This window comes from Pistacia vera, unplaced genomic scaffold (assembly GCF_008641045.1).
Source record: "Pistacia vera cultivar Batoury unplaced genomic scaffold, PisVer_v2 Contig160, whole genome shotgun sequence".
NCBI classification, from domain to species: domain Eukaryota; kingdom Viridiplantae; phylum Streptophyta; class Magnoliopsida; order Sapindales; family Anacardiaceae; genus Pistacia; species Pistacia vera.
Genome location: NW_022195685.1, coordinates 660,292 through 680,921, shown reverse-complemented (window position 1 = coordinate 680,921; position 20,630 = coordinate 660,292). Strand labels below are relative to the sequence as shown.

Below are 20,630 nucleotides of genomic sequence, written 5' to 3'. Positions count from 1 at the left end.
TCAGAGAATTTCATCTTCCCCATAACGATGTTTAATGATTTAAAAGCTCTGCCCATCACATGACTCATAAAGAACACACCTGCTTTACTTCACTCTTTGTATTGTTCACATCAACTATTGAACTCCCTACAATCCTTAAACCAACTGGGACCATGGCCCATCAATTATTTTAACCTCTATATTATTTTGTATTTATTTTCTGCTTAATTAATACTTTATTAAACAAAGCCATCAATTATGCATACATAGTTACATTCTCAATAATCAATCTCAAACTTTGATTTATGACAAGTTTATCATTGAATCAAATTTGTTGTATTGTTCTAGATTGATTTGATTGTTATAAATCTCTTTATCTAATTGATATAAAAATAGATGGACGAAGTTAGGAATTAATTATTGGAAGTACTGACGAAATTTAGATTTTTTTTTTTTAAACAGAATGTTCGGGCTAGTTTACGGATACCTCAACTAATCATTGTAGGTGACTAGCACAACATCTCACTGTCATGATCACCTACTTAAATCTTAGGGGGGTTCAAACTTGAGACTATGCGCCTCAACCACACATCCTAGTGTGTGTCCTATCACTTGAGCTACCCAATAGTGGCAAATTTTAGATGTTGTTAAGAAGAAAAAATTAAATATTATATATAAATTATAAATTTACATCCAATAATAATTTTTTTTTTTTTTTAAAGTAAAGTGAGTTGTAGTCAAAGAGAGTAACTTTTTTTTTTTTTTAATGATCGAAAATATTCAGGCCAATTTACGTACATCTCAACTAATTTTATGGGATCCTGAAACTACTAGTCGAATAAAAACTCTAGTGGCTACTCATATTAGCAACCGATCAAGGATTGAAAATTAAGATCTCTTGAGTAATACATCTAAGAGTTTTTACTCCTTATTAAACCACTCAATCACTCAAAAGTAGTTAAAAGAGAGTTACTTTTGACTCCACCTTAAAAGGATATGATTCATGTGAATCTATATCATTTGTTTCAATATTTAATAACACGAATTTGGTGTATTTTAATGCAACTAATTATTTTATATTTTGGAGTTAGATTCTGGGCTAACACAAATAAGAATTTGTAGACATAATCATAAAACACAAGTAAGTAATAATTTATCATTCAGATCATACATGAATATGAGCACTTGTGGCTGTAGTTTTATACATCTAATCATATTTTTCTACATAAAATAAGAACCCTAAATCATTAACGTGAGGTTAGGTGCAAGTAGCAGGTATGAGATTTTGGTAAACGACATAGAAGATGAACATGAAGTAATCATTTGGATTAGCAGCTAAAAAGGCAAATAATTAGGGTAGGCTTAATGCAAAAAAGTTGTTAATTGATTAATTAATTAATTAGCCTTTGATTTTGCTAATTAATTGACGAATTAGTAATTATCATATTCCAGACAAACTTTTTGGAGTTACTTTTTATGGGTTCAATTTTGGAAACATCATCATCAATCCTTCTTTTATCTTATTGTAATTTTGATTTTGCAGATCCAGAGAGTCTTTCTTCAAAATACCCACCAAATTTTCAAACCTTTTGGAACTTCTATAACTCGGTAAAAAGCAAACTTTGTAATAATACACACACCATTAAGTAATTAACGAAGTTCTTATTGTCCTTTCTTTTATCATATTTGGTTAAGTGTTTTAATAGAATTTTTGAATATATTATTTAAAATATCTTAAATTCGAATGTCTCCTTTTGTTAATAGGGATAATCACTACTTACTATAACTTTTATTTGTCGATAGTTTTAAAGTCGGAGATTAATTGAGGTACGTGTAAGTTGACTTGGACACACTCTCGTCATAAAAAAACGAAAGAAATAAATTAAAAATTTGCAAAATATAACACACCTTTAAGTAAATTAATGATTTTTTTTTTATATTAAATTTCATTTTGATTTATTGTATAAATAACAGAAAAAACTAATAATTGACATGAATATATATCAATTTGTTATATATGACACCTAATTTTATTGATTTTATATCACACATATAACTAACTTACACTTCCATAAAGAATGACATTAATTTCTTGCCTATTTTTCGTGAACTAAATGTTATAATTATTAAATCAACACATTTACCATGACATAATAAATGTAATATTATTTTCTTATTCATAAATTCTGGTGTTTCATCTACTATTTTTTTATGACAATAAGTATTACAAACCTGCTTAATTTATTATTTTTCTACATTAACATACTTACCCCATAAATTTTATGTACTAGATTAGTTATATCAACTTAAATTTTTTGACTTAAAATAGTAATAAATTTTTTCCTCTTTGATTTATAGATATCAGTTGTAAATGAAAAGTTATATAGTTATTATTATTATTTTTGGTAATTGGGGTGTCGGACAGTTTGCACGTACCTCAACTGATCCCAAGATCTATTGATACCTATAAATCCAAATGACCAAAGAAGTTACAATATATTATGATAGGTGATCCAAAAGTTTACATACAGAAATTCATAAATGAAACAATTTCTTTAACTACCTTGGAGTTAAATTTATTAACTATTACCTGTGCACTTATCACTTTTTAAACAGTCGGATTTTCAATATAGTATTAAATATAATTTAACAAGTTATATCTATTACAATTATCTTTAATTCAAAAGTTTTGAGATTCAAGTTAGATATTACTTTAGAAGTATAGTATTATGGACAACTTTTTAATACAATTAGATCTTTGTGAAACATGAATAGCCGGATCTCGAAATAATCTAACATACAATCAAGCACAGTTATAATAAATAACATATTCCAACTCACCAACTAGCTTTAATGTTAGAATATTGTGAACAAAACAATCACAAAGTCCACTATTGGTTAACTTCAACGAAAATGGACCCAATGCAAATGGGGGTCCCAGTGTCATAACCACAAATTAAAGGGACTTTTAGCAATAGCAAATTGGAATAAAACAGCCATTAGTCCAAATCTCCGGCATTAGTTGGTTCCAGCCCGGCCCGACCCGTCCATTCAGTTTATCACAAGGTGCTTTCTTAAGTTTGTTGTTGACTTTATCCATATCTATTATTTAATCTGTCTTTGCCTCTTTTTTTTAAGGCCCTTAATTGGCGGGGGCCACGTTACCGTTATGATTAATCTCCCCTCGTTTGAATCAGAAGTTTTTACGTGTATTATTTAATTTTTGAATTACCGATTACCCTTATTCATAATTTAGAAAATTTTACACATTAATAATGTGTGTAAAAAAGCCCAAGCATATTCTATTAAATAAAATATATTGAATAAAAGTATTATAGATATTATCTCTGTACAGAATCCTAAAGTAATCAACGTACTAATAAAAATCAACAATTTACATTATTTCACAAATACAAAAAAATGATTACTATTTTTTTTTACTAAAGTTTGAACCAGCTTACGTAACTTAATTAATCATCTAGAGGAGATCAATGCAGTAACACAAACTTATCATTTAACCACATTAAAACTTTAAAACGTTTAAATTTGAAAATTTTTGTGTATAAATTATATGATGTGAGTCACTACAATTTAATTGCAATTCAAGCCGGGTTGATTTAAATTTCAACAAAATATTTTTATATTTAAATTGACACACTCCAAATTTACAAACATTTATGATTGTTATTTAAGAATCTCTAATTAATGGGTATGTTGTAAATTACTTTCAATTATTAAAAAAAAATTCCCTCCAATAAATCAATGTCACATTCAAAACCGAATTATTAATTCTCTACGTATTCATGTGATGCACATAATTCAATGCAAGAATATAAAATATTAAATCAAGTCAAATTGAAATTGTTTCAAATAGAAAGAACAACGTTTCGTCGTTTTGGTATTTCCCTTCGTTTTCACACGACGACGATGGATTGTTGCGCCAGAACCACCGCTTGTGTGAGATGAAGTCTTCAATATACCCTTTGGCTTGAAAAGAATTTACAGTCCTGCCATTTTGGGTATAAAAAGCATAATACTCATAATACAACGTAATTATTGAGAGGACCATTTTGAATTTGATTTCTATCTTTGGTCCATGATTAATATTGGTCTAAGTTCATTAGGTTGAAGAAAAATTAATCCCCTTATTAATAAAATCATTTATTTATGGTCCATGATTCTTCAATAAAATCTTATGGTACAAACTACAATATTGTAATATATGGCCATTACAATTGCCACATTATACAATGAAACTCACTTGCCTTCTTATTGGTTAATTATATTGCAATAATTGCAAAATGTACTACCCTCTATTGGATTAATAATTATGTCAATTATCATTTTAAATCATCTAATTTATCTTTAATTTGTTTTATTTTTATTGATAATGGTTGAATATAATCTTTTGGGTTTATTTGATAATTTTATTAGTTTTAGACGGGAAATTATATATGTAATGCAAGATATGTTGTAACTTACAATACATTATTAACCGTTATCTATCAACCAAAAACCTTATTAAAGTTATACATTTTTAAATATGTTTTAATTGTTTAGTTACTTTCAAAGTGCTATAAGATTTAAAATAAACTATTTTAGACTTAGGGAGAAGCTCAAATTTTAGCTCATTTAGAGTGTTGAAATTTAAAATATCCCTATTCATTTTATAATTTGATTTGATCTATTATTGTATATTAAAAAAACCTTTTTGTTAAATTAATATTATAAGCTTTTTTACTTTTCTCAATCGAACATTATAAAATTTCACAAAAGCTCTCCTGCAAATGCTATTGAATAAACTGTTTTTATAAGTTTCTTGAAGAAGCTGTAGCAAACGAACATGTAAATTAAGTTAAGAAGTTCAACAAATACATGACTTATAAGTAATCTTATTATGCTACACGCCTACACTTGGTGTAAAAGTTAATAAATAATTAATTAATAATTGACTTTTTACTAGTTCAAAATGTACTATTAAAATTTGAAGAGTAAATTTTTAAAGATGTTTTCTATTATTTAAACTAAAAATACTTAGACATATAAATATCTATTGATCTTATATGTTAATTAGTTATTATATGTATATCAGCTTATATTGTTCTATTTAATATTAATTTAAATATGTTTCCTTTTAATTCCATGATCTTCTTCTTAAACTATCCTTAAAGTAAGATAATTATTTTAACCATTAATCAAATTAAGTTTATTTATCTAATTTATTTCATGCGGCCCTAAATGAACATTTTAATATTAAAATAGTTTTTTTTTTTTTTTTGTAATTAGGTGTTTATCCAGTTTCTGCGCACCCAACTAATATCCTGAATCCATTAAACACGTACAACACAATGTTATGTGTTTATTGGCATCAAGCTTGAATCCACAAACTTGATGAGAGAACAAACCACTTTAACGCAGGCCACCCCCTTGACTAGTCTTCAACATAAAATAGTTAATTAGGACAAGTCTTAATTATTAAATTAATTACTATGAATATTTTAAATAATATAATAACGTCTAGATATGCATTAAAAGGGTGTGTTTCATGTTTAAGTTGATACATTTAAAACTAATAAAATTAATAACTTCCATAAAAGTGGGACTTTGAGACACATATTTATTGATAATTAATTTAGATAATCAGATAAATTTAAGAACAAGTTGATTCCTTTACTTTTTTAATTCCAGCTTAACATTTTGAATATGAATTATGACTAAGATTCATATAATAAATTTTGTGTTACAATATTTTGATAGAAACCTTATTTAACACTTAATAATATTTAAGAGTTTTAAAATAATATTAACGTAGAAAATAATTTTGACTATTCTATATTATACTTGCCAAGATCCCACGTTACCAATGTACATCCAGATTGCCAAACAAACCCCGACAAAGGGTAAAACAGGAATTACAGTTACAAATTCAAAACGGAATACCAAAATCGTAATTAATTGTCAAAAATCCGCCCTAATTTAAAACAACTTTTAGCTTTCATGTCCCAAAAGTACTTCGGTTCTTAATCTGCTTCTCCTTATCAGACTGAGGTCTTCTTCTTTGTTCTCTTTCCAACAAAAAAAAAGGCACTTTATTTTATATTTTTCACGTTACCAAAAACAAAAAAAAAAAAAAAAAAAAAAACATTTTTTTTAATTCGTTTTATTTAAAAAATCCCTTATCAGATCTAAACCGTTTTCACAAGAAACTAATGTGGAGTCCTCCCCACCCACCTGAAAATTCAATTTTCTTGCAGAAACCTTAAAGCACAACAACAGCAGCAACAAACAACACAACAAAAACAGTAGACTAGCAGCAAGAGAAGCAAAAGCAAAAATAACAGCAGTAGCAACAATATCGAGGCCATAAGTTTGGTTTCGAACTTTTTGTTTTCGGAAAACAAGGAAACCGGACCGGTAAGGTTTGTTTTAGTTTCAGTTTCCGGTTTTTTCTTTGTTGTTAACTTATCCTCGCAACTTTCGATATTTAGTAAATCCATTCCAACGCGGCCTTCTCATTTTGGCAAATTTTTAGTTTAATAGTGGGTCAGTTTTTTAACTTTTTATTGATTTTTTTTTTTTGTTTTGTTTTTGTGCAACAACAGAAAACGAAGGCAGAAACAAAAACGAAAGCAAAAACGGAAACTAAAACAAAGACTTCGTTGTGTTTTTGATTTCTACATTTGCTTTACGTTTTGGTCTTCAGTTTTCAAATTGATAATTTCTATTTAATTGTATACGTAATTTGAATCTTAATCAGGTTTTTGAGCTCTGTTTTGGACAATGCGAGGTCGAATTTGAGTTTTTTTTGGAGGAATCGAGGGGCGAATATGCAATATTTTGATTAAAATAAGGGTTTTGAGCTCGGTTTTTGATGATCCGCTCTTTCTCAAGCTATCACTAATGAAATTTTTTGTCTGCGAAGACTATTTGAGCAGAGATATAGCGGTATTTTGGTTCAAGCTAGGGTTTTTTAGCTCAGTTTTCATCGGCACTGCGTATGAGAAGAGAAGAAAATTGATTTGAGTGGCAGAATCATTTTATTTTCTGTGTTTATGGTTGGCGTTTTTTGACCTCTGTTTTTTTTCAAGGAACCCTAATCAATGCAGAGAACTTGTGATTGAGTTTCAAATCTGTAATATTTCTATCTGAATCAGGGCTATAGAGCTCTGTTTTCAATAATGCGACAGTGAAACTAATCTTTGGGTTTTTGTAACCGCAACGTTTTGAGGTGTGTTTTAAAGTTGAGGGTTGTATTATAGAACTGCAGCCATGATGTTATCCGCGTCACCATCGATGGTGGCTCGTAGTTCGTTAGAGGAGATGTTGGAATCGTTACGCAGGCGGGATGAGGCTGAGAAGCCCAAAGACCTGCCTCCAGCCTTGCCTGCACGGCCCACTTCGAGGGCAAGGCTTCCGTCAGCCAGGAAATCGTTGCCCGCTGGCTTCAAAACTGAAGTGGAGAAAGGTGGGGAATGTGGCATGGAAAGTGTTTTGGAAAGGAGTGAGTCTAATTTAAAGGAAGAGGGAAAGAGGAAAGAGAAGGATTTTGGAGTGAAGAGGAATAGCTTCGTGAGCAAGAAAATGAGGACAGAACAAAAGGATGTGGATTCACCATATAATGGTGGGGTGGTGGTGGAGGAAGAGAAGAAAAATGAGGCTTTTGAAGTGAATGCATTGAAGCCAGGCAGGAACGGGGAATTAGAGTGGGATGATAATATTGGTTATTTTATCAAGAAGGTAATTACTTGTTTAGTTGTGGGTTTAAATCAATTTTGTAAAATTTGTGTGTATGATGGTAGCTTGTTTTCAGAAACTACGAGTTTGGTGTCCTCTCATGAATGGGAAGTGGGAGTCTGGAAAGATAGAATCCACCTCAGGGGATGAATCGTTTGTTTCTCTTTCCAATGGAAATGTAAGTTCATATGTTTTGGATATTGTTGAAAATTATTTATAGTCTTGTGTACTAATGTTGGTGCTTTGTTTGTTCACCTTTGTTTGGATGTTACTGTAGGTTGTCAAAGTGTCAACTGTAGAGCTCTTACCTGCAAACCCAGATATACTGGATGGTGTGGATGATCTTAGACAACTTAGTTATTTGAATGAACCGTCAGTTCTTCACAATATACGTTATAGATTTTCTCGGGATAAGATTTATGTAAGTATGCTATTTATCTCTATCTCGTGCAGTTCTACCACTCTTAGAGTTTTCCCTCCATTGCAAAATTTCCTTCCACTGATTATTGTGTTCCTTTCTGTAGAGTAAAGCAGGACCAGTTTTGGTTGCTGTCAATCCTTTTAAAGATGTCAAAATTTATGGAAATAAGGTTGTCACAGCTTATAGGCAGAAAGTTACGGACAGTCCTCATGTTTATGCTATAGCAGACAATGCTTATAATGAGATGATGGGAGGTGAGTGGGAGCTTTTCTCTTCTCTTATTCTTTTGTGCTTTTTTAAGTTTCCCAAGCAAATATTCAGTTCCCTAGTTTTCATGCATAAATTGTTACCAACACCCTTTTCTTTGGCTGTAAATTTTTTATGCAGATGGGGTAAATCAATCCATAATTATGAGGTTAGTTTAAATTTTTTTTCTTTTCAATATTCTGTTAAGTGGGATCCTTATTTTTCCCCTTTTATGCCACTTCCATTGGTGTTCCTCTTCTGGACTTCTTGTTTATTTGATCTTTAAGCTTGTCTTCAATGTCTTACAAATAGTTTGAATGCTTATGTGGATTTTTTTTTTTTAATGTTGTCTTACAGTGGGGAAAGTGGTGCTGGGAAGACAGAGACAGCAAAATTTGCAATGCAGTACTTGGCTGCTCTTGGTGGAGGCAGTGATGGGATAGAGCATGAAGTCCTTCAGACAAATTGTATACTTGAAGCATTTGGGAATGCAAAAACATCCAGGAATGACAACTCTAGCCGATTTGTAAGTTCTAATTTTTAACTTCTATTGGCCATAAAGGAATCCCTAGGCTTATCTTTTTTTCTCTTTATAGATCCATTGATATACAAAGTTTCTAGACTTATCAATTAACATTTTAACTTGTAATGGGTTCAGGGGAAATTGATTGAGATTCACTTTAGCACCTTGGGGAAGATATGTGGCGCTAAAATCCAGACTTGTAAGATGCTTCAATTGAGTAATTACTGTTCTGGTTCTCTAGTTTATGTTATCTGTGAAATATAGTAACTGACTTGATCTACTGTCACAACCTCATGGCTATGTTAACTTCAATGCACCGATGATAATTGTGTGTAGTTCTGCTGGAGAAGGTAACTAGTTGCTCCATCTGAAGTTAAGTTTGAAACTTCTATGATTATAATGTGCCACTTCTTAAATGGTCTTGTCTCCTTTGGGCAGTCAAGAGTAGTGCAGTTGGCTGCTGGTGAAAGGTCCTACCATATCTTTTATCAACTTTGTGCTGGTGCTCCATTGCTTTTGAAAGGTATTACTTGACATTACTCAAATCTGTGCATGTTTTACAAAATTTTGGTTGGATGATGCATTTATTATCCATAAATTTTGGCAAAATGGCTATATCAGTTGGCAACAATGCGTGTAGCAAACCCCTATGCCTTTTACTATGTCTGAGTGTGTGTTCTCCTGGTGTTGAGAGTTAGCATTTCTAATGCCCTAAAGTAAACACATTAAAACTTTTAGATTCTTAATGCTTACAACAATTATTCTTGTCACATGGTACTTTGCACACAAGTACATGGTTGGAACCTGTACCAGATACTCCTTGGAATGTTTCAAGTCAAATGTTACAGAAAGTCACACTATATATAACTAAAATGTTGGAATAATCAAAATTGTTTGGTCTTTGGACAAATGGATCCTTTTGCAGGAAAGTTTAATTTCATTGTTGCCTCTATAAGAGAAGGCCGCAGTTTTAGTTATAGCAGGAGTGTGTTCGTTTCTATTTTCTCATGCTTTGCATTCTTGTTATAGTTATCATGTTGTTGATTGTTGAGAGTGTTTTTGGTGTTTCAATTCTGATGTGGGATATTCTTAAATCGTGATTTTGAGTTTTATGAGAGACATTTCTATTTTAATAAGCAAGAAGCATCCACCATTCTTCTCAAGTAGATATTACATAGTCCTGTATCCCAGTAGACATATAATTTAATTTCTTGAAACCTCATAAGGATAATTTTCTTTTACCTTGGCTTACTCAATTGTTGCTTTGCAGAGAGACTGAACCTTAAAATGGCATGTGATTACAACTACCTTAATCAGAGTGAATGCTTGGCAATTGATGGTGTTGATGAAGCTCAAAATTTTCATAATCTTATGGTAATATGAAAGTTAGACGTTACCATCTTCATCTGTGGGAGTTAATCCCTTTTCAGTTCATTCCTGTATCCTTGGCTCTTCAGTGCATTCTTTTAATTTTTTTCCTTTCATTGTGGTTTAATTTCCAATTTCTACAGAAAGCCTTAGACATGGTTCAAATTTGTAAAGAAGACAAAGACAATACATTTGCTATGCTTGCTGCGGTTTTATGGTTGGGAAACATATCATTTCAAGTAATTGACAATGAGAATCATGTGGAGGTGTTGGCTGATGAAGGTAACATCTATAAGCTAAACTTCCATTCTGTACTTTTTTGGTGGAAATCTCTCGTCTAATGCTGTATCCATTGTTGTTTGGCATGAGGTTTGCAGAAACTAATGCTGTGTGAATTATTTGAAAATTTATTTTCTGATGAACACTCCTATTTAATTGAGTATTGCTGGGTTGTTTTTTCATCATACTTGGGTTACATTTGCTGTGTGTTATATGTGTGTTTATCTGTAGTGCTTATGTCTATAGCTCATACTTAGAATTATGACTTCAAAAGATGCTTATGTGAATTAACTCCACCTATATTTCCTTTTGGCAGCTGTAACTTCTGCTGCTAGGCTGATGGGTTGCAGTGCTGAGGCACTGATGCTAGCTTTATCTACCCATAAAATTCAAGCTGGCAAGGATGGTATTGCTAAAAAGTTGACATTGCAGCAGGTTTGTCTAGGAGTTTATTAGCAGATTTATCAGTTTTCCAACAATGTGTGTGTGCATCTATGCTACACCAAATAACTCATCTCTTGGAACATTAAAACTAATTTATTATCCATTATTTAGGCGATTGATACCCGGGATGCATTGGCAAAATTCATATACGGAAGCTTGTTTGAATGGCTTGTAGAACAAATTAACAAATCACTTGAACTGGGCAAATGGCAAACAGGGAGATCCATAAGTATCCTTGATATTTGTGGGTTTGAATCTTTTAAGGTATACTACTTGGTATTTATATTCTGCTGGTGCTTTCTGTGCTATAATGTTGCATCCATGGTGACAATTTTCTCATGTGCAGAAGAATAGCTTTGAACAGTTTTGTATTAATTATGCAAATGAGAGGCTGCAACAACATTTCAACCGGCATCTATTTAAACTTGAGCAGGAGGTGAGCATCACAAATCTAATCTGGCTTTACACCCTTGTTTTCTTTGGCACTGACTCTCATTTCTAGATGTGTTTTTTTCTTTTTCCTGCTGCAGAAATTTTCCTGTAATTTGAATTATCAATGGTTGTTATAAATAGTGCAGTCATGATTTACCATTTTGATTGTAGGAATATGAATTAGACGGCATTGATTGGACCAAAGTTGAATTTGAAGACAATGAAGAGTGTTTGAATCTAATTGAGAAGGTATTTCAATGAGTCAACCTCCATTTGGTTTACCTTAATATTATGTTTTGTGCTATGTCTTACTAAATCTTGTTTCTTCCAATCACTCTAAAAGATTATATTGTCTGAACTCTGGAATCTAATTGTTACTTTAGGTTCATAGATTGTCATTTATGTTTGCCTTCATGGTTTCAGTATTTTTCTGAGTATGTGGTATTTTCTGCAGAAACCATTGGGGATACTATCTTTACTAGATGAGGAATCAAATTTCCCAAAAGCCACTGATTTGACATTTGCAAATAAGCTTAAACAGCACTTGAGTTTAAATTCTTGCTTTAAAGGGGAGAGAGGCAGAGCTTTTGGTATTCGACATTACGCTGGAGAGGTTGGCTATTTCTTTTTTTTTTGAGGTGTTTACAAATTTATTTTTCACATGATTTAACCTGCACTATTAGACTTATAGAATTCAGATAGTTGACTTTGGGCTCGATCTGGCTTTTTGCTTTGCTGATGGAGTCCTAGTCCCTATGAAGGAGTTTATGATTTTATGAACTTATGTGAATAATGGGCATAGAAAGAACAAAAATAATTAGAGAACAAACAGAAGCAATATCCTAGTGTGACAAAAGTGTAGCATATGTGTACAGGAGAGAGATAATGAAAATTCTGTGAGACTTGAAACCTTGATGGTACAAAATTGGGAAGAGCCAAACTTTTTCATATGATATGAGATCTGACATCTTTGCCTCTATTTATTTCTTCTTTCTGTTTCTCTGTAAGAAAAGGACTATTGTTTCACCAATTATTTGTCTAATTTAGACTTACTTTTAAAGTGCAGTAGTTTCAAAATTTTGAATTCAGTGTAATGGCCAACGATTCCTTAATGGAACCTTGAAGAGCCTTTGTAATATTGTTGATCTTGCTGTGATTTTAACAGTGACCTAAATTGGTAATGAAGGTAAATTTAAATGATACTTAATATTAGCGCTATTTTCTCTTATTCTGAGTTGGACTATTCCATTAGCATCATCCCTTTAAAAATGAGGTTAGGTGGCTGTACACTCTGCACGGTTTTTTATCTTGCTACAGTTAGGGTGAAACCATTGCCCTTTTTGCCACTTGATTCATCCATAATGCATGTATGAATTTAGTAACATTTGGAATCTTATCAGGTTCTATATGACACGAATGGCTTTCTGGAGAAGAATCGAGATCCTCTGCACTCTGACCTCATCCAACTTCTGTCATCATGTTCTTGCCAACTCCTAAAGTTGTTTTCCAAAATGCCTAAGCAGTCCCATAAATCAGCTAACTTTTGTTCATTGGATTCTAAAAAGCAAAGTGTTGGTACAAAGTTCAAGGTCAGTTTACTTGATTCATATATTTATATGATTACATATGTGGGTGTATTTTTACAAATTACTTCAAGTTGGATGATGAAACTTATGACAGTTTAAGGTCATTATTTGGGATGATTTGAAGAATCAACTGTATTTTTAACCCTTAAATTCTACTTTTCTTGGTTGTTCATGAGTTTGAAACTGAGGAGTACTCCTAGAATGTACGACCTTGGTGGTCTAGAAACTTGTTCCATATAATATTCAAAATTAGTGCATCCAAGGGTAGTTGAATCCTTGATTTGGAACCAAAGGCCTTTACAACTCAACCCAACTGTTGAAGCTGAAATTGAACAGTATCTTTTGATATAAAAAGTACTAAATCTGTTGGCACTTTGAGATTTCATTGAATAAGTTATGTAATTTTGATGTGCTTCCTGTTGCTTTAAGGCTATGAGAATATATCTTTTACTCACCATGAGTTCTTAATGTTCATTTACTGAGCAAAACATCTGATAACCGTTGAAAGCTCCACTTATTTTGTTAAATGCTAGAGATTTTTCTAAATTATGTTTTGCATAACCCTAGCGGGTCTCTTCCATGTTTATAGGGTCAACTCTTCAAACTAATGCAGCAGTTGGAGAACACAAAACCTCACTTTATTCGCTGCATAAAGCCAAACAGTAAGCGGCTTCCCGGTATATATGATGAAGATCTTATTTTACAACAGCTCAGGTGTTGTGGAATTTTGGAGGTGGTTAGAATCTCAAGATCAGGATATCCTTCTCGAATGACACATCAAGAGTTTGCAGGAAGGTAGAGAGTAAACCAACCCTTGCTTTTTTTTTTTTTTTAATGTTTTGTCTTAATTCTTGGTTAATTCTTGTGTGTACTTGCATTTATTCTAGGTATGGATTCCTGCTCTCGGAGAACCATGTATCTCAGGATCCATTAAGTATATCAGTGGCTGTTTTACAGCAGTTTAATGTTCTTCCTGAAATGTATCAAGTTGGTTATACCAAATTGTATATCCGTTCCGGGCAGGTAATTTCCAGAATTTTGCAAGTGTTTTTAATTCTTCTCATATCCTGTCCATCTTTCACGTTAAAAGGCTCCTACAATGTAAACTGTTTCATGTCACCACAAATGTAGCTGTAAGTACATTGCTAAGATTTCGCCATCTGACAATCACTTTGTATTACTAACTATTCAGCCACACATATTCACTGAAAAACATGGTGTGAATCTTTGACTTAAAAATATACTTCTAAAATAGGCAGCTGAGAAAAGGAAAAAGAAAGAATTAAATTTATGTTTATTTAAGTTTTGCAAGGTCAATCATATCAATTTTTTTTTGTGACTGTATGGATATATACCTGATATTAAATTTTGCATTTATTTTTTATAGTATAAAACCAGTTTCTTGCAAATCTCTTATTTCAAATGAGAAGATACTTAAATATTTTTATCAATCTTTTAACAGTTGAAGTAAGTTTTTCAGATGATCAATATCAGCTATGAAGGTTTAACTATTTTAGATATGACATTGTAACTCAGCAAAGGGAGAGGGTGTCACAGTAGATTAAAAAATTTCCTTTGGATGCGTAAGAATTTCTTGTGATGAATTTTAATCATAGTAGTGTCTTTTAAACATATGCACTTGCATAGTTATCCACTTGAGAACAATAATTTAGCCAAGAGATTCTACCAATATTAACATTTGAAGGTGGATGATTTATTTGGTGAACGGAAAACATGATGATTTATTTGGTGAACAGAAAACATGATAGCTTCGCAATTTAACGTAATCTGCTGACTTTGGGAACAATGACTCATATCATATTCTGCTCTGTTTTTAATAGATTATCTTTCATATTGGATTCACTTTTTCCCTTTTTTCATGGTGTCTTATATTATAGGTTGGTGTGTTGGAGGATAGGAGAAAACAAGTTTTGCAAGGAGTAGTTGGGCTTCAAAAGTTTTTCCGTGGTCGCCGGGCTCGTCATTATTTCCATGAACTCAAGAAAGGAGTAATAACATTGCAATCATGTAATGCTTTTTCTTTCTAATTTAGTATTACTGTTGACTAAATTTTGCTTCATTGCATACAATTGCTTATATTTCCTGTTGGATCTTTTAATTTTTGCTGACTCAAAATGCAGATTTATGCTTATATATTCTGAGAAGCTTGTCTTTTGATGTTCAGTATTGTTTGAGTTTTTTGGTCCAGTCATGTGATGAAATTTAGTTATACAATACAGTTGTTCGTGGTGAAAATGCTAGAGTGAAATATGCTACTTTGGAAAAGAGGTGCACAGCTAGTGCTCCCCAAATACTGGATGAGCCGTTGACAACAATCATATTTTTGCAATCCGGTAAAATTATGTTGTTGGCTGGCCAGCTTTGTGGTTCCTTTTATAGCATACAGTTTTTTATTCTTTGTTATTTTTCTGTGCAGTAATCCGTGGGTGGTTGGTTCGGAAGCATTACATGCATAATTTAAAACAATCAAATCTTGTGAATTCAAAATCTAAAAAGAGGCCTTGCTGGAAAATTTTAGAAGTGAAGGTACTCTTCTTTATGCCTTCGTTAATGTAAAAAAATATTGTTTCTGCTCCTGAATGTTTTTCTTTTGTTACTCTTGTTGCAATTAGTTGGTAGTCTCTTTTGCAGGCATAACCACGTGAATTCTTCAATGTGTTATGAGTTTTTCCTAATTACATTTTAATGATACTAGACAAAATTTCTATATTGGCTAGTTTTTATCCTATAATGATTTAACATAAATTTTAGAGAAGGGTTAAAGATCTGATATATGTGCTTTAGCTCATTCTAGCTTCATACATAGTGCTTAATATGCAAATTACATTTAAATTGCATATAGGTTTATGGAACATATGTTGCATAAAATGTATGCAGCTTTTATCATTGAGATTTGAGATTAACTTTGGATTGTTAGGAACAAGTATGTGACTCTGGCAAACACTGATGTTGTTAATGCAATTCAGAGAAGATATCTGCACATGTATAATTAAGCATGCCTTTTCTTTTTGCTTCTATTTGTCATTATATGTTTAAATTTAAGCAACTCAGAAGGATTGAAAAGGTGACTTTACTTGGTGCCAGGATTTGCCACAAGAGCAGGCCCAGCTTCTGCCTTCAGCTTTGGCGGAGCTTCGAAGGCGAGTTCTTGAGGCAGAAGCTACTATGGGCCAAAAAGAAGAGGAAAATGCTGCTTTGCGTGAACAATTACAACAGTATGAAACAAGGTGGACAGAGTACGAGGCAAAGATGAAATCTATGGAGGAGATGTGGCAAAAGCAGATGTCATCTTTGCAAGTGAGTTTTTGCATGTGTATACATAAGTCTAGTCATCATATATTTATATACACTGTAGCGGTTGACTAATGAAAGGGGTCCTGAAAACTTTGAAAATAGTGGAAAAATCTTTATTAGCTAACACATCATGGCTCTTTTAGCTAGCGAACATGCCATGTTTTGTTGGTCAATTAACATTAAATGAGGTTCTTGGATGGTAGGCAAAACTTCATTGGTCTATGAATCACATTGGAAGGCATGTACTGCAGGATAGATAACCAAATTAATCAGTTTCTACTTCCAAGTGTAGTCTTCACGGTACTTGGATAATTATAAAGAGCTCAATGGCATGTCTCTAGTAACTTGTGTCTGTCTTTGCCTGGTGAATTCAATTAGTATCCTCGGTTACCTATAGGGAAACATGTGTGATTTTTTTTTTTTAACTCTGATGGTTTCTCAAATATATCTGTCAAAAGCTCCAGATGTGATCTGTATGAAACAATATATGCCTACCTTAATATGCATGCACTGGCACAGGAATACTTATAGGATGTAAGAGTTCCACCCTAAATGATTAAAGTACTGAGATGCTTGACCTTTTCATCGTAATTTTGATGCAGATGAGTCTTGCTGCTGCCAGAAAAAGCCTTGCTGCTGATAACACTGTAGGTGAGGCTGGAAGAGAAACATCTTCATCACCTCACTTTTATGATTCTGAGGATGCAACATCCATGGGATCTCGAACTCCTGGTGGAACTACACCCGTCAAATATTCCAATGCCAATGCTGATGGAGCAGGCAGAGGGTCTAATGGTGGTTTGACTGCTGTCAACAATCTGGTAAAGGAATTTGAGCAGCGGAAACAGACTTTTGATGATGATGCCAAAGCTTTGGTTGAGGTTAAAACAACGGTGCCACTTCCTAATGTGCATCCTGATGCCGAGCTTCGAAAATTGAAAGCAAGGTTTGAGGCATGGAAGAAAGATTACAAGACAAGATTAAGGGAGACTAAGGTAAGGCTTCATAAAGTGGCGAACTCAGAAGTTCGACGCACATGGTGGGGAAAGCTAAGCTCAAAAGTTTCATAGTATTCCACTTCATATTAGCATCGCCGTTTGTGTTAAGATGAAGCTGACAATTCGAGGATTACAGGTGGAGAAAGTAATATTTCCGAAACTATGCCTGTTTCCGTCCTCAGGTGAAGTTGCTTTATATCTATGGCAGCTGCTGCGGGTGTTTATATGGTGTGAGGGAGAAAGAATATTTGTATATGTACCAATTTTTGTTACTTTGGTGGAATGACCAATGACCATGTCCATAGTCCAATAGGGATATTCCTTAGAGATAAGTCATTTTTTTCTTTTGAAATTATTTGTGTAGTTGGTGTATATTATGCTGTCTTTGATGTAATGTCAAGAATTGTAGTACCAAGGTTATTAAATATGGAAAGAAAAAGTGTTAATATTATATAATCTGGTCACCATTATTCTGCCTTAAAATAACACCATTATTCTCACACTTTGCAATAGTTTGCTATTTCTCAAACAATGCATCTAAACAGACAAGATCAACAACAACATCAAGTTAGAGATGATAAGGATCTCAATGGGATAGAATTTTTACAATATACATTTCACATGAAACAAGAATTTGAGTAAATGATAATCAGTTTAAGATCCGGGCACAAATTTGGTAGCGTAAACCCAAGCATTGTTAGCGACAGGGTTCTCGAGGTGATCCAGGAGGTTCTCCAGGGGACCCTTGCCGGTAACAATAGCTTGGACGAAGAAACCAAACATCGAAAACATGGCTAGCCTTCCATTCTTGATCTCCTTCACCTTGAGTTCAGCAAATGCAACTGGATCATCAGCAAGGCCAAGAGGGTCAAAGTATTGGCCGCCGGGGTAGAGATCGTTGCCCTCTCCGACACCAGGGAGACCGTTGATTCTGAACCCTTCTACGAGTCCCATGAGGACAACCTGGGATCCTAGGACTGCCAGGATGCTTTGAGCATGAACAAGGTTGGGGTTGCCCAAGTAGTCAAGGCCTCCTTCTGAGAAAATCTGAGCTCCTGCCTTGAACCACACTGGCTCCTTGAAGTCTACTCTAACCCATTTCTCAAGAACTTCAGGGGTGATGCAGCCTAGTGCTCCAAGCATAGCCCATCTCCCATGGATCACCTAATGAATAGTACAACAAAAATGTGACCAAGTATTCTGATCAATATTCCATACGGTGTTTTAATTATTTTCAAACACACAACTATCGACTTTCAAGCAGTTGAAGGACAAACCTCGAGGTAAGATTATACTTTTAATGAAAGAATATGACATATATTCTCTATCCTAAACCATATTAGACTTGATAATTAAACATTTAACAGTATGATTTCTCACAGATTGATTAAAGAAGCTAGTTACAAAGTGAATCACAAAATTAAAAGAGAAGCAAAAATAATTAGAGAACAAACAGAAGCAATATCCTAGTGTGACAAAAGTATAGCATATGTGTACAGGAGAGAGATAATGAAAATTCTGTGAGACTTGAAACCTTGATGGTACAAAATTGGGAAGAGCCAAACTTTTCATATGAATGAGATCTGACATCTTTGCCTCTATTATTTTCTTTCTGTTTCTCGTAAGAAAAGGACTTGTTTCACCAATTATTTTAATTTAGACTTACTTTAAGTGCAGTAGTTTCAAATTTTGAATTCAGTGTAATGGCCAAGATTCCTTAATGGAACCTTGAAGAGCCTTTGAATATTGTTGATCTTGCTGTGATTTTAACAGTGACCTAAATTGGTAATGAAGGTAAATTTAAATGATACTTAATATTAGCCTATTTTCTCTTATTCTGAGTTGCTATTCCATTAGCATCATCCCTTTAAAATGAGGTTAGGTGGCTGTAACTCTGCACGGTTTTTTTCTTGACATTAGGGTGAAACCATTGCCCTTTTGCCACTTGATTCATCCATAATGCATTATGAATTTAGTACATTTGGAATCTTACAGGTATATGACACGAATGGTTCTGGAGAAGAATGAGATCCTCTGCACTCTGACCTCATCCAACTTTGTCATCATGTTCTTGCCAACTCCTAAAGTGTTTTCCAAAATGCCTAACAGTCCCATAAATCAGCTAACTTTTGTTCATTGGATTCTAAAAGCAAAGTGTTGGTACAAGTTCAAGGTCCGTTTACTTGATTCATATATTTATATGTTACATATGTGGTGTATTTTTACAAATTACTTCAATTGGATGATGAAACTTATGATAGTTTAAGGTATTATTTGGGATGATTTGAAGAATCAACTGTATTTTAACCCTTAAATTCTACTTCTGGGTGTTCATGAGTTTGAAACTGAGGAGTACTCCTAGAATTACGACCTTGGTGTCTAGAAACTTGTTCCATTAATATTCAAAATTAGTGCATCAAGGGTAGTTGAATCCTTGATTTGGAACCAAAGGCCTTTACAACTCAACCCAACTGTTGAAGTGAAATTACAGTATCTTTTGTATTAAAAAGTACTAAATCTGTTGGCACTTTGAGATTCATTGAATAAGTTATGTAATTTTGATGTGCTTCCTGTTGCTTTAAGGTATGAGAATATATCTTTTACTCACCATGAGTTCTTAATGTTCATTACTGAGCAAAACATCTGATAACCGTTGAAAGCTCCACTTATTTTGTAATGCTAGAGATTTTTAAATTATGTTTGCATAACCTAGGGTCTCTTCCATTATAGGGTCAACTTTCAAACTAATGCAGCAGTTGGAGAACACAAAACCTCACTTATTCGCTGCTAAAGCCAAAAGTAAGCGGCTTCCGGTATATAGATGAAGATCTTATTTTACAACAGCTCAGGTGTTGTGGAATTTTGGGAGGTGGTAGAATCTCAAGATCAGGATATCCTTCTCGAATGACACATCAAGGTTTGCAGGAAGGTAGAGAGTAAACCAACCCTTGCTTTTTTTTTTAATGTTTGTCTTAATTCGGTTAATTCTTGTGTGTAATTGCATATTACTAGGTATGGATTCTGCTCTCAGAGAACCATGTATCGGGATCCATTAAGTATATCAGTGGCTGTTTTACAGCAGTTTAATGTTCTTCCTGAAATGTATCAAGTTGGTTATACAAATTGTATATCGTGTCGGGCAGGTAATTTCCAGAATCTTGCAAGTGTTTTTAATTCTTCTCATATCCTGTCCATCTTTCACGTTAAAAGGCTCCTACAATGTAAACTGTTTCGTGTCACACAAAGTAGCTTAAGTACATTGCTAAGATTTCGCCATCTGACAATCACTTGTATTACTAAACTAT

General features: G+C 33.2%; 2 protein-coding genes across 2 annotated transcripts; one reads left to right on the top strand and one right to left on the bottom strand.

Moving 5' to 3' along the window:
- Positions 1 to 6,122: 6,122 nt before the first annotated feature.
- On the top strand, positions 6,123 to 17,434 carry LOC116125127 (myosin-2). Its single transcript, XM_031410841.1, has 25 exons — positions 6,123 to 6,393; positions 6,582 to 7,716; positions 7,790 to 7,891; positions 7,991 to 8,134; positions 8,238 to 8,388; positions 8,522 to 8,549; positions 8,738 to 8,906; positions 9,039 to 9,102; positions 9,240 to 9,253; positions 9,342 to 9,426; positions 10,174 to 10,277; positions 10,415 to 10,553; positions 10,867 to 10,985; positions 11,106 to 11,258; positions 11,341 to 11,430; positions 11,598 to 11,675; positions 11,881 to 12,039; positions 12,827 to 13,015; positions 13,602 to 13,807; positions 13,900 to 14,035; positions 14,911 to 15,040; positions 15,253 to 15,366; positions 15,450 to 15,559; positions 16,118 to 16,330; positions 16,930 to 17,434. Exons 2-25 carry the CDS (start codon positions 7,249 to 7,251, stop codon positions 17,395 to 17,397), a joined length of 3,633 nt encoding a protein of 1,210 aa, XP_031266701.1. The 5' UTR covers positions 6,123 to 6,393; positions 6,582 to 7,248; the 3' UTR covers positions 17,398 to 17,434.
- A 388-nt stretch (positions 17,435 to 17,822) lies between these two features.
- LOC116125154 (chlorophyll a-b binding protein 13, chloroplastic) lies at positions 17,823 to 18,485 on the bottom strand. Its single transcript, XM_031410877.1, has one exon. It carries the CDS (start codon positions 18,466 to 18,468, stop codon positions 17,980 to 17,982), a length of 489 nt encoding a protein of 162 aa, XP_031266737.1. The 5' UTR covers positions 18,469 to 18,485; the 3' UTR covers positions 17,823 to 17,979.
- Positions 18,486 to 20,630: the final 2,145 nt, after the last annotated feature.

Coding starts and splice junctions, on each gene's coding strand:
- LOC116125154 (XM_031410877.1), bottom strand. CDS start 18,468: ATGCTTGGAGCACTAGGCTGCATCACCCCTGAAGTTCTTGAGAAATGG.
- LOC116125127 (XM_031410841.1), top strand. CDS start 7,249: ATGATGTTATCCGCGTCACCATCGATGGTGGCTCGTAGTTCGTTAGAG. Junction 8,389..8,521: donor TTATAATGAGATGATGGGAG/GTGAGTGGGAGC, acceptor TTTTTTATGCAG/ATGGGGTAAATCAATCCATA. Junction 9,427..10,173: donor TGCTCCATTGCTTTTGAAAG/GTATTACTTGAC, acceptor GTTGCTTTGCAG/AGAGACTGAACCTTAAAATG.